Source organism: Papio anubis, chromosome 4 (genome assembly GCF_008728515.1).
Source record: "Papio anubis isolate 15944 chromosome 4, Panubis1.0, whole genome shotgun sequence".
Classification (NCBI taxonomy): Eukaryota; Metazoa; Chordata; class Mammalia; order Primates; family Cercopithecidae; genus Papio; species Papio anubis.
In genome coordinates, this window is record NC_044979.1 from 20,723,498 (window position 1) to 20,737,725 (window position 14,228).

Here is a 14,228-nt window from a genome sequence, read left to right on the forward strand (position 1 = left end):
CCGCACAGTTCAAACCTGTGTTGTTCAAGGACCAACTGCGTATGTGTTTTTCTCATGTAAGTGGTAGTACGTCATCTGATTTCTCTTTTTAAGAATAAATGCCCATTCTCTCTATGTTCACATGTATATAAGAGTGTATGTGTGTGTGTGTGTGTGTGTGTGTGTGTGTATTGTAAACCGAAAAGTATCTGATACAGGTCTCAATCAATTTAGGAGTTTACTTTGCCAAGGTTAAAGACATGCCCAGAACAAATAAACACAGAATCACAGAAATAATCTGTGGTCTGTGCCTTTCTGCAAAGATGACTTTGAGGACTTCAGTATTTAAAGGAAAAGTGGCTGAACAGGAAAGAGGGAGAGTGTGGTAATCCACATGTTGCAAGAGAAAAAAGGAGCAGGTGGGGAATAGTCCATTACGCATTCATCTCGTGCTCAGTAAATCAACACTTTTCGTTAAGATAAGACGAATGTTAAGCTGGGTGCTCATGGCTGTGATCCTAGCACTTTGGGTGGCCGAAGCAGGAGGATTACTGGAGCCCAGGAGTTTGAGACCAGCCTGTGCAGCAACACAGTCAGACCTCTTCTCTACAAAAAATAAATTAAAAAAAAATTAGCTGGACGTGGTGATGTATGCCTGTAGTCCCAGCTACTTGGGAGGCTGAGGTGACAGGATCCCTTGGGCCTGGGTGGTCAAGGCTGCAGTGACAGAGCAAGACTGTCTGAAAAAAAGGAAAAAAAAAAAGGGTCAACATGGAGTGTCTACTTGTGGAGATCTTTAACCTTTTATCTATAATTGTGCTTAGGAATAAAAGGAAAGGTAGTTTCTTGCATGACTCAGCTTTCAGCTTGATTTTTCCCTTTGGCATAGTGGATTGGGGTCCTGAGTTTTTATTTTCCTTTCATTATATATCAAGATAATGCCAACTCCCAATTTAGGGTTTTTGGTTTGTTTGTTTGTTTTTTCCTTTCTTTCCTAGGAACCTGTATCCGTTTGTGCTTATCTACGTGGCACATGTGGAAAGGATGGAACATCTGCATTTTGGTGTTGCTGTTACCTTGGCTTTGAGTTCGTGTCTTTTTCAGTCTCTTTGTCCATCTCGATGATTTGATAACTTGGCATCTAGCCCCATTGATCATGGCTGCTCCGTTTTGTCTTTGGATGTAAAGGACTTGCTTCTCACCACGATCGGTGGCTTGTTTTTATTTTCTTGGCGACAGCTAAGTGGTGAAGCTGAGGAAATGTGCCAGTCGAGTTTGACCTTTGACAGGAAGCTGTTTGAATCAGCTGATATGGGGGGGCGGGGGTTGTTTTATTCTTCACACTGTGGACTGCTAAACTTTACCAGGGATGTTTTTCATCTGAAATGACACTTAAAAGACGTATAAACACAATGCAGAAAGAACATTTTTATTTTTTCCGCTCGGTATCTCAGCTTCAAGTTTTAGAAATTAGAGGGTGTGGAGTGTCTACTGTCTCTTAGGTTTGTAGTTTAGCCAATAACTAAGACATCCAAGGATAATTCCAGTTCTAAGCCAGGGTGGCCCTACTGCTCTTTTTGCCAATAAAGTAAAACTACAAAAATAAGGTCATAGAGAAACATTGTGATACATATTCTGCTCCTTCTCCTAGACTCTGTCCTTCCTTAACCCTCACTTCATAGATTACATTTGTCATTTTGTTTTCTGTGATTTGGTATTTATTTCCATTGAGTAAGAAAGTACAAGCCAACCTCCAGTAGTTCAGAATAAAAGCTCTTTTCTTTCATTTCAGCTACCACTGGAATGCTGTTCTCACCAAACTACTTACTGGCTGACTTTCTTCCTATGAAGTCATTTCATATTTTATGATGTAACTAGTAGGTCCGATCAGCCAGTCTACAAATATTTATTGATATGATCCATAGTTGATGGTTCAGAGGAATTATTTTGGGAATGAATGTAGTAATTTCATTGTAATAGATTCTAATGTAATGGGTTTCATTTATTTTTCATACATTCGGCTATATTGTATCGGCCAGCTCTGTTGCGGGATAACAAACCACCCCCAAACGCAGTCACTCAGTCATTTATTATGGTAATCCACGTGTCTGTTTCTGTGTGGGGGTCAGCAGAGTGGTTCTGCGAGTTTCAGCTAGATTCACTGGCATCTCTGAGGTCAGCTGACAGTTGGCTAGTCTTGGCTCAGCTCCTCTGGGGGTGACTGTTCTCTGTGGCTGTCATCTTTCTCCTGAGATAACTAGATTATCCCAGCTCATTCCTCTCATGCTGATGGCAAAACTGCAGCAACATTAGTTCCATCCTGCAAGCACATTCCAAAACTCTGCTTGTATTAAAAAGCTCACATACTATTGGTACATCAAGCCACAGAACCAAGCTGTAGGTGGGGATCAGCCCACGGGAGGAGGGCGCTGCAAAATTCTAAGACAAAAGACCTGGAAGGAGGGAGGAAGAAGACCTGGAGCCAGGAATGCAACGTGTTTACATAATAAGGGACTCATTGACTCTTACTGAGTCAAGGGCTTCTAAATGGCCCCTTGGGCAATTGGAGCCTCTATCCAATAATTACCATCCTAAGCCATGAAGTAGAGGCCATGTCCCTGTGTGTTCATCCAAAGACAATAGTGTCCCAAGATTGGAAATCCAGAAGTACTATAAAATTTAAAGAAAAAGTCATGCATGTTCTGAACGATTATCCAGAGATGCTTGCTATTTGACATATTTCTTTTGATTCTTCTCTGTCACTTTCTTCTTTAATAGTATATAAATTTATATAGAGAATTTTCATCTTAATATTTTATTATGTCTTTCCTTTGTAATTAAAAAGGCTGTATACATGTAATATTAATGTCTGCGTAAATATTCCATTGTATGGATGCACCATAATTGACTTAACCTTTCTCTTGCTTTTTAATGTTTTGGTTATTTTCAGTGTTTTGTCATTATACACAATGCCGCAGTGAGCATTATTTATGCATAATCTTTATCCACATAGAAAGTTTTCTGGTTAATGGGAAGATTACTGGCCAGAGTGCAGAGATCTGGGTTCTGTCACTAATTTGCCATGTGACCTAGGCCCAGGTGTCATTTTCCTCATCTAGAAATGATAGGCTGGACATGGTGGTTCATACCTGTAATCCCAGCACTTTGGGAGGCTGAGGCGGGTGGGTCACCTGAGGTCAGGATTTCAAGACCAGCCTAGCCAACACGGTGAAACCCCATCTCTACTAAAAATACAAAAAATACAAAAATTAGCCAGGCATGGTGGCACACACCTGTAATCTCAGCTACTTGGGAGGCTGAGGCAGGAGAACTGCTTGAACCCAGGAGGCAGAGATTGCAGTGAGCTGAGATTGCGCCACCGCACTGCAGCCTGCATGACACAGCAAGACTCTTTTTAAAAAAAAAAAAAAAAAAAAAAAAGATATTTGAGCTCGATGGCCTTAAATCTCTCTATAACTCAGGATCAAGGACTAAATTGCTATATTGGAGTGGAAGCACGAAAGCAACGCCAGTTGTTTGTCCTCAAACAAGCTCAGGGGAGGAGAGGCCACTTCATTCGGCTTCTCCCTTGGAAATGTAGTTGTCCTTGAGAGAGAAGGTTTCCTTTTACAGTTCAGGCACCATCGCTTGCCCTGCGGTTTCCATTCCCTGAGGCAGCACTGATGATATTTGCACATTTGTAAGGAAGGCTATAGGACACTGGGCGTTAAGAATATAAATGGTCTTGACTTGTTTTATGAATGTGCATGCTTTGAGAATGGCTTCGCTAGATTAGAAGAACTGATTCTATCAACCATCTTCATTTTGTCTTATAATTTTTTGTATTCTTTTTTTTTTTTTTTTTTTTAAACTTTTGCCTCTTCTTTTGTTTGCCTTGTGAATTAAGTTTCATCACAGTCGCCTTCACTGCACAGTCAAGGGACCTGGGCTTATCTCACAATTTCCTGGTAATTGTGTGCGACCTTTTTCTCAGGGTTGCTTCCTTACCATCCATTTCAGCCTGTACTGAGGCTATATTTCATCTTACCGTCTTTCTTCCAGCCTCTGCCAGGGATAAATATTGCTCAATGTGGGCAGGCTTTAAGTGTTGACTTCAAAAAGCAAAAGCATGGCTGTGCAGGGTGGCTGACACCTGTAATCCCAGCTCTTTGGGAGGCCGATCACCTGAGGTCAGGAGTTCAAGACCAGCCTGACCAACATGGCAAAATCCCATCTCTACTAAAAATACAAAAATTAGCTGGGTGTCGTGGTGCACACCTGTAATTCCAGCTACGCAGGAGGCTGAGGCAGGAGACTCTCCTGAATCTGGGAGGCGGAGCTTGCAGTGAGCCAAGATGGCGCCACTGCACTCCAGCCTGGGTGACAGAGCAAGAATGTCTCAAAACAAAACAAAACAAAACAAAACAAAACAAAAAAAGCAAAAGCATCACCATGTCATTGCTGAATGGAAAAAATGAAATCTATGATGTCTCTGTCTCTCCAACCCTTCCCTGACTGTCCTAAGTGGGTGTTCTTTGCAGCAGACAGTATCTTCTAGCTCCTAAACTCCTTTGGGGATAGTCAACAGAATCTTTTGGCTGGTGGTCCAGTTGCTGCTTCTCTGGGCTGAGCTGGGGCACGGTCTGAGTCTGGTACAGAGTGGTCTCCCTCCTCTGGCCGCCATCAGAAGGCCCTTTGTTCCCCCTCCCTCCCCTTCCACCACGATATGGCCCACACCCCATGAAGGATGGAAATCCCCGTCACACCATAGCACTCAGCAGCACCACTCTAAAAGCAAAACGTCATCCTCCACCAGAAGGCCTGCCCATCCCGTCTTTATTTCACCTCGGGAAATAAATTGAGGCTGGGATAATTCATCAATTATAAGCTGGATTTAGGGGGGAAATAATTTTCCTCAAATATGAACCTGTTTTTTTTTTTTTTTTTTTTTTTTTGAGACGGAGTCTGGCTCTGTTGCCCAGGCTGGAGTGCAGTGGCCGGATCTCAGCTCACTGCAAGCCCCGCCTCCCGGGTTCCCGCCATTCTCCTGCCTCAGCCTCCCGAGTAGCTGGGAGTACAGGCGCCCGCCACCTCGCCCGGCTAATTTTTTTTGTATTTTAGTAGAGATGGGGTTTCACTGTGTTAGCCAGGATGGTCTCGATCTCCTGACCTCGTGATCCGCCCGTCTCGGCCTCCCAAAGTGCTGGGATTACAGGCTTGAGCCACCGCGCCCGGCCTTGAACCTGTTTTTATACTTGAAGGAAGTTGCTTATGAAACACAAGTTTAATAATCTTAGATTTTAGTTCTTAGTTTCTGCGTCTACCCTTCCCTTCCTGCTAGCGGTTCTGAATGATTGTACCGTTTCATAAGAAAACTGGAGTCACATTCTTAAATGTAAAATAAATTTATAATGTGAACGACTTGGCTCTCCTAACAGTCATGGGTCACTAAGTATGTGAAATGTGGTGTATGTGTTTAAGCATTTTGGTAAAGGAGCATGTCTTTGCTTAATTTTAGCCTCATTTTAGTAAAACTGGTATCAGCTAAGGAATGTGGCCTTTAGCTTGCTTTGTCTTGTTCTGTGGCTGTTTCCAACCCTCTCGTCTTTTCCTTTCCTTCCCTCCTCCCTGCTTTTCCAGGCAGTGCTGAGGTGCTAGCCCCAAAGTAATTTGTTAAGAAATACAGGGTACCTCTTAGACTCTGAGAAGAATGTGCATTAAGTGGCGGAGGCACTCTGTCTGTTCTAGTCTTGTCTCTCGGTTGTTAGCTATCTCCAGGCCTGATGATGATCAGGAAAGACCAGACAAGACCCAGACTCACCAAGATGCAGCTGTTTTCTCTGGAAGAGTATTTAGTCCATTTCAGCAAAGGACAGATGGTTATTGCAAACCAGAGTCTCCCAAAGGGCTGAGCAAAGTCTCTGGAAGTCTAAGTTAAGGTTTAAGGCCTAGGTGGGATCACAGTGAAAACAGAAGGGAACAAAAACAAACAAAAAAAATGGAGTGAGAAGAAAAAATATGAAAAAAACAAGTATCTTCCCTTTGGGCAGAAGGAGAAAGAGACCTACTCACCATGCTCTCCCATCGTCTCCCCTTGGTTGCCAACCATTTGCTTGCTTCTCTCTCTCTCTCTCTCTCTCTCTCTCTCTGTCACTCACTGGCTTGCTCTCACTCTCACCCTCGCTCTTTTTCCCTCCCCGCCTCTCTCTCTCCCTCCCCCTCCCTCTCCCTTCCCTTTTTCTCTCTCTCTTTCTTGACAGGGTCTCACTCTGTTGCCCAGGTTCTGGAGTACATTGACGTGATCACGGCTCACTGAAGCCTGGCCTTCCTGGCTTAATCCTCCTGCCTCAGCCTCCCAAGTAGCTGGGACCACAGATGCTCACCCCTGCACCTAGCTAATTAAAAAAAATTTTTTTTGTAGAGACAGGGTCTTGCATTGTAGCCCAGGCTGGTGTTGAACTCAAGGGCTCAAGCAATTCTCTTGCCTTGGCTTCCCAAAGTGCTGGGATTATTTGTGTGAGCCACTGTGCCCAGCTGCTTCTTTCTTTAATGTTTTTAAATTTGCTTATTTATCTGTTTGTGATTAGATTACACATTTACATGATTTGACAACCAAAAAGAGTAGCTCATTACATATTCAAAATCCTCCCTCCTATTCTATTCCCCATCAACCCAGGCTTCTGCCTGACAAACGCAGTTTCTCTTTTCTATGGATTCCTTCCAGAGTTTCTTTAGGCACACTCACATGCAAGTGAATACAAGTATCGATTCTTTCTTTACTGTTCACATCTATCGATCTTTTCTCTCACATACTTCATTTTCTTTTATTCCACTCTCAGTAATCCTTCACTGAGCTTTTTTGGGGAGAAAAATCAGTGGTTGTTTGTTTTGCTTATGCCTGATGCCCTGAACAAGTTCACATGTGTGCTTGTCTTTTTCCTGCAGATGAGGTGGAAAGTGAGAAATGGTACCTGTCTACAGACTTCCCTTCGACAACCATCAAGACAGAGCCAATTACAGACGAACCACCCCCAGGACTCGTTCCGTCTGTCACTCTGACGATCACAGCCATCTCCACCCCGTATGAAAAGGAGGAACCTCCTCTGGAAATGAATACTGGGGTATGCTCAGTTTTCTTCTGTATAAACAGGTTGGATTAAAAGATACAGGTAGATCATTCTCCAATAAGGTGTTTAATCTTTTTGGAGTTAGTGGCTGTGTACATTTAAGGACATGCAACTTTGTATGTGTGTATATACATACATATACATTTAATAAGGGTATGTTGATTTGGTGCCAGCTTCCTTTAAAGCCATTGTTCGGAAAAAGATAGTAGGTAAGCTGATTTCATTCTCTCTTTGATTACTGTTACAAAATAAAAAACACAGAAAATATCTATGGTAAAAAAAAATTCTCTATGGCACTGATTTTTAAGCAGTGGAAAGGGAGTGATTGAGGTGATGACACAATCTGTGGCTTACAGTGCGTGGCTCCTGGGAATGTGAGCTCCTATGTAGTATTTTACTTTCCTAGTGAGATGCTGAGTTGTCCTTACTCAAGTCCGGAACCTCCCACCTATTGATTCATATAATAATATGAATATAATAACAATATTAATAACATTATAATAATATTAATAGTAATAATAACACTTATTATTATGTTACCCGTGGAAAGCATAAGAAATCAGGATTTTTTCCTTACTGGATTCCATGCCTACTGCAAATAGAATTTAATTCTACTCTACCTTCTTTCTGGGTATTTCCAGTGTCCAGCCATGGACCAGCATCATATTTGTACATCTTCTTGCAAGTGTTGGAAGCCTGTCTTAGCTTCCCTTAAGTTCAAAGCCTCGGGTTATAAACAACAACTTCATTAACATTCCTTAAGTCAGATTTCTTATGAGCAAGATAGAGTGTCTACCTGCAGCTGGGCATGGTGACTCATGCCTACAATCCCAGCACTTTGGGAGGCGGAAGCTGCAGTGAGCCGAGATTGCACCACTGTACTCCAGCCTGGGCGACAGAGCAAGACTTGTCTCAAAAAAAAAAAAAAAGAAAAAAAGATACAATATCTACCTCTTCAGAATAAGATAACACTGAATCAGTAGACTCATAAAATGTCACTGCATACTCACTTGTTAGTCCATCTGTGTAAATGATGAAGGGTTATAGACAGAGGCCTCTGCAAGTGTGCTAGGATTCCTTTCTCAGTAACTACCTGAGTCTCTTTATTAGACTAGGCTGTCTGGGTCTATATTAGTCTCCTTGCTCCACAGGATTTTAGTTATTTTATTTATTACTTTTTTTTTTTTTTTTTTTTTTGAGACGGAAGTCTCACTCTGTCGCCCAAGCTGGAGTGCAGTGGCACGATCTCAGCTCACTGCAAGCTCCGCCTCCCGGGTTCAGCGATTCTTGTGCCTCAGCCTCCCGAGTAGCTGGGATTACAGGCACCTGCCACCACCTCCGGCTACTTTTTGTATTTTTAGTAGAGATGGGGTTTTACCATGTTGGCCAGGTTGGTCTCGAACTCCTGACCTCAAGTGATCTGCCCACCTCGGCCTCCCAAAGTGTTGGGATTACAGGCGTGAGCCACACGCCTGGCCTAGCTGAATTATTGTAAAGCATGCAACTAGCAAAGCTCAGAGGCATGGCCTTGCTCCCATGTATGGGCCAGGTAACTTTTCTCCTTTCCCTACCAGGCATTTCATGATTAGCTATAATCAGTCATTAAGAAGCCTTAATAACATTAATTATTAATATTATATATTATAAACATTATTAATAATCAATATTAATAAAGTTATATAAGAGAAAGGATGTAGTTTGGTGCACAGTCCCTACCCCAGGGCAAGCTGGTGGACGCCTGTGACTTTTTAAAATTTAGTTCCCGTTTTCCATGGTGATTGACTCGATTTAAGTGCATTGTGGCTATATGTAATTTATAGGCTGCTTTACATTGCAGGCAGGGAAAACTCCCAGGCTGGTGTGAGGCTGAACTGGGATAACAGACCCCCTGGCCCCTCCTTATTCTGCTAAGGTCACCACCTCTTAGAAGGTCTCTTATTTTCTTTCAGAGATCAAATGCACAGTTATGCTCTACAGCTAAATTCTGCAGTCTTGGGAATCCTGACCCGTATCAACTATTAGTCGCTTTTTAAAGCCCCAAAGTGGAGTGAGGATAGAGGGAGTGGAAGCAATGTTTGGTTCTTACTTAACCCAAACTGTGTATAAAGAATAAAGTTAGCAGAATGATGCCACACAAAAAAAGTACCAGAATATTTTGTAATAAAATGCCTTTACAGTACTACAAAAACTTAGAAAAGAATATTGATATAGTCTTGGGCTTGAGCATTTGACTTTCAGCTTTAGAGTTCTGAATGTTCTTTTCTTTTTCTTTCTTTTTTTTTTTTTGAGATAGGATCTCATTCTGTTACCTAGGCTGGAGTGCAATGGTATGATCACAGCTCACTGCAGCCTCAAATTCCCGGGCTCAAGTGATTCTCCTGCCTCAGCCTCCCAAGTAGCTGGAACTATAGGTGCACGCCATCACGACTGGCTAATTTTTATATTTTTGGGGGAGATGGTGTCTCACTATGTTACCCAGGGTGGTCTCAAGTAAGTTCGGAGGGTCCTGTCAGCGGTAATGCCCAGTTTGGCGATGAGAAAAAGGTTAAGAACGAAAATGACTCCCTGTCAGGGAAGCTGCGTACACTCAGCTATTCTCCAGGATAGGCAGGGCTGTCCTGAGAGGAAGACACAGGTGACAAATAGCTCTGCTGCGTGTGTCTTCAAGGCTGTGATTGGTTTTTAAAACTTGTGTTTGAAATTCTTCCTCCAGGTTGATTCCTCGTGCCAGACCATTATTCCTAAAATTAAGCTGGAGCCTCATGAAGTGGATCAGTTTCTAAACTTCTCTCCTAAAGAAGGTCTGTCTGCCCTCCCTGTGTCCCTTTGGGTGTGGAGATGGTCTCTGAGTCTACAGAGAGGGAATATGGCGAGAGAGCTGGGATGAGTTTGTACCACAGAGGTAGCTGACTTTATGAAATAGCTCTGTTCTTAAAAAATAAAAATTTTGCTTCCAAATAAAAATTTTGCAAGCTAAATATTATTTTCCCATATATGCACTTAATTAAGTTTCGGCTAAGTGTTGCCGTATTTTACTTCTAGCCAGGGTGATATTTTTCAACACCTTTATGGGCTGCTACTACAAACGCTATCAAACAAGAGAACTGCAGCTCTTACTCATCCAGGTGTGAACCCTGTAGAACCCCACAAATCAACAACCACCTACAAAGGCACCTTGCTTATTTTAAACAACTCTAGTTTCAACTCTTTGTGAAGTAAATTCACAATTAATTATGCGGCCAATTCATTGTTTGTAAACATTGACTTTGGATGACAGCCATTGCAAGGAGCCCCCTCTCTATTTGGTCATGTTCATAGTTTACAGTTGTGCATCTTTTTGGGCTTCTTGACATCCATCCATCTAGAATTAACACGTCCTTGAGAGGTGGTCATACTTTTTGTTTTTTTTTGAGACAGAGTCTCACTCTGTTACCCAGGCTGGAGTGCAGTGGCACCATCTTGGCTCACTGCAACCTCTGCCTTCCAGGTTCTTTTTTTTTTTTTCTTTTTTTTTTTTTGAGATAGAGTCTCGCTCTGTCTCCCAGGCTGGAGTGCAGTGGCTGGATCTCAGCTCACTGCAAGCTCCGCCTCCCGGGTTCACGCCATTCTCCTGCCTCAGCCTCCCGAGTAGCTGGGACTACAGAGCGCCCGCCACCACGCCCGGCTAGTTTTTTGTATTTTTTAGTAGAGACAGGGTTTCACCGTGTTAGCCAGGATGGTCTCGATCTCCTGACCTCGTGATTTGCCCGTCTCGGCCTCCCAAAGTGCTGGGATTATAGGCTTGAGCCACCACGCCTGGCCCCTGCCTTCCAGGTTCAAGCGATTCCTGTGCCTCAGCCTCCTGAGAAGCTGGGATTACAGGCGTGCGCCACCACACCCAGCTAATTTTGGTATTTTTAGTAGAGACGAGGTTTCACCACGTTGGTCAGGCTGGTCTTGAACTCCCAGCCTTAGGCAATCTGCTTGCCTCGGCCTCCCAAAGTCCTGGTATTACAGGCATAAGCCACCACGTCTGGCCAAGGTTGTTATATGTCTATTTTTCTCTTTCTCTATGTCAGTTTCTTTCTGAGTTTCTCCCTCTTTGTTCTCCTGTGAAGCCCATAGCTAGGAATCCCGGATGCAGACCCCTGAGCCTCATAAAGTCTAATGAAACTCTCTCTGCCACCTTGTTTATACAGATTATCCTGTATAGGTCCTGCTCTTCTCACTTCTGTGCCTTCGGTCATGCCCTCACTTCCCTTTTCATTCCTACTTTTTATTTATTTATTTTTTCTGTGAAACAGGGTCTCATTCTGTTGTCCAGGCTGGAGTGCAGTAGTGCAGTCCTGGCTCGCGGCAACCTCAACCTCATGGGCTCAAGCGATTCTCCCACCTCGGCCTCCCAAGTAGCTGGGACTATAGGCATGCACCACCATGCCCAGCTGAATTTTATATTTTCTTTAGAGACAGAGTTTCACCGTGTTGCCCAGGCTGGTCTGAAACTCCTGAGCTCAAGTGACCCTCCCACCTTGGCCCACCAAAGTGACAGGATTATAGGCATGTGGCACCTCATCCAGTCCCATTCATACTTTCAGTACAAATTTTGAAGTACAGTTCATTACTTTGGTCAACAAATAAGAAATTGGCTTATACAGTTGTCACCAAAAAGGTATATGTGCTACAGTATATAAACGTGAGGATATTTACATATGAGCACTTCTCATGAAAATATCAGCTATCTTCTTTCCATTAGAAACTAACTCAGGATTTGGTTTGTAACAATGTAGTCAGGGCTGGCCCTTTATTTGCCTTTATTATCAATAAAGACATGATTAAATTTTAAAAGTTAACAATACTGAGTAGAATCCATATGGAGACACTATTTCTTTGCACTGAGTGACAGACAGTAGTGCCTTGCAGCTTCATATACTGCTTCAAAGTAATTGCTTTCATTTGTATAACACTAGTTATTACTATCAAATGCATCTTACTCTTTTAATTTATGCTTTGATGTGGTTCAGAAGTGTCATCACCATAACAATGAATCCCATAGTGGCTTCTGAATCCAGGGTTATTGGAGGAGAAATGTTTCAAGAATAAAGTAAAGGACAGACCTTCCTTATTATCCTGGATAAACAGAGATAAGGAAATTCTATATCCTTGACTGCAGCAATTTCTAGGCAAAGTAGCTTGTTGTCCCCAGACCTTGCAGTAACCCAAAAGCGGCATTTCAAATGATATTTAGAAATCTGATCCTGAGGTGCCTCTGGCCAGCCCTGTAGCTCTTTCATAGGTAGGAAAGACAAGATTTAAGTTGCTTCACTTGCTTTTCTCATCATTTTCTTTCTGTCTTTTGTGAAGGGCCCTCTGCTTAGACGGGAGAACAGTATTAGAATAATTTGGCCCCTACCAAGTGAAAGGGACAGGGTGGCTTTAGGTACTTTAGGTACATTCTTGGGAATGTAACAGCACAGAGCCCCTGTTAGGTTCGTCTGCTTCCTGTTTTGTTTTGTTTTTAAACTATGAAGTGCCATAATATTCATGGCATTCAAGAAACCTTGATTAACACGCTTAGGACTCCTTCTTAGCCAAGCACCTGCATATTTAAGGCATGTGGTTCCCTTCCTGGGCTGCCTGCACCCGTGGCAGGAGTAGTGGGAATAGTGCGACAAGGATTATTTTAGCATATTCTTTAGCTTTAAGAGTGCCCACAGAGACTAAAAACCCCAGGGACCTCTTTGGCAAGACTGGCAGAGAAAAAGGGAAAGAGGAAACATCTAGAGAAAAGCTATATGTGGCAGAAAGAGAAAGAAAGGGTGGGAGAGAGACAGGGAATGGCAATGAGAGAGAGAGAAGAAAAAATAGCATGCCGGGGCCGGGGGACCGGGCATTGCCTGCTGTGGCCTCGGCTATTCAGGTATTCCTATAGGAGAGAGCTGCTGATTGCTGCTCATCCTCTCTGAGGGCAGTGTATTAGTCCGTTTTCATGCTGCTGATGAATACCCGAGACTGGGCAATTTATAAAGAAAAAGAGGTGTAATGGACTCACAGTTCCACATGGATAGGGAGGCCTCACAATCATGGCGGAAAGCAAAAGGCACATTTTACAAGGTGGCAGGCGAGAGAGAAAATGAGAACCAAGCAAAAGGGGTTTCCCCTTATAAAACCATCAGCTCTCATGAGACTTATTCACTACCACAAGAACAGCGTGGGGGAAACTGCCCCCACGATTCAGTGATCTCCCACTGGGTCCCTCCCACCACACGTGGGAGTTGTGGGAGCTACAATTCAAGATGAGATTTGGGTGGGGACACAGCCATACTGTATCAGACAGCTATGAATGAGGTCATCTTTCTTGGGTTGTTGTTGTGTCTCAGGAGGGCCCTTCCCGTCCATAGTACGTTGGATAGTCTCCATCGGAAGAAGGGACGAGGAGGTGATGCGCTGAGGCTTCTCATGGCCTTCAGCAGTTAGTTCCCTGGCCGAGCAGACCCAGCTGTGTGGGCCATGCCCACTGTGGGGCTGCTGTACAGAGGACTCATTGTCCTGGGAGCTCCAGGAATGAAGTGTTTACCTGCAGTTATCTCCCTTGGCTCAGTAGCTGTGGCTGGTACAACAGAAATGTGCACTGTTCAGAAAGAACAGTGAGAACCAAGAGTGCTTTCATTTCAAGGAATCCTGGTTGGATTCCTCCTTCAGAAGCCCATCTCTGCTGCCCTGGAGATGCCTGATGGACACTGGCCAAGGCTCCATAGGCCCTGGCAGAGAGGGTGTTGTGCCTCCCTGAGGAAGGGCGGAGACTTTACAGGAGAAAGTCTCCCCACTGAACTCTCACTTACTTTTCCTGTGCCCACTCCCCTATCTGAAGATGGATTTCATGTTTTCTGAATGAAGAATGCCTGGCGTCTTGCCTGCGGGCATGACCACGCACATTGCTCCAGAAACAAACCAGCGTTTTTCAAAGCAGCCACTCTGGCTTTTTGAGACGGAGTCTCGCTCTGTCTCCCAGGCTGGAGTGCAGTGGCGTGATCTTGGCTCACTGCAGCCTCCGCCTCCTGGGTTCAAGCAATTCTCCTGCCTCAGCCTCCCAAGTAGCTGGGACTACAGGCGTGTGCCACCACACTCAGCTAATTTTTGTATTTT

The 14,228-nt window shown here is 43.7% G+C and overlaps 1 protein-coding gene across 3 annotated transcripts in view; it reads left to right on the plus strand.

Moving 5' to 3' along the window:
• CREB3L2 (cAMP responsive element binding protein 3 like 2) overlaps positions 1 to 14,228 on the plus strand; it is a 129,582-nt gene that overhangs the window by 80,270 nt on the left and 35,084 nt on the right. For all 3 annotated transcript variants that reach the window (XR_004183110.1, XM_003896651.5, XM_009203937.4), the window contains exons 3-4: positions 6,925 to 7,100; positions 9,820 to 9,907. Coding sequence is in view for 2 of the 3 variants with exons in the window: in XM_003896651.5 (XP_003896700.1) it covers positions 6,925 to 7,100; positions 9,820 to 9,907 (264 nt within the window). In the remaining variant the exon portion in view is untranslated. The remainder of the gene's footprint in view (positions 1 to 6,924; positions 7,101 to 9,819; positions 9,908 to 14,228) is intronic.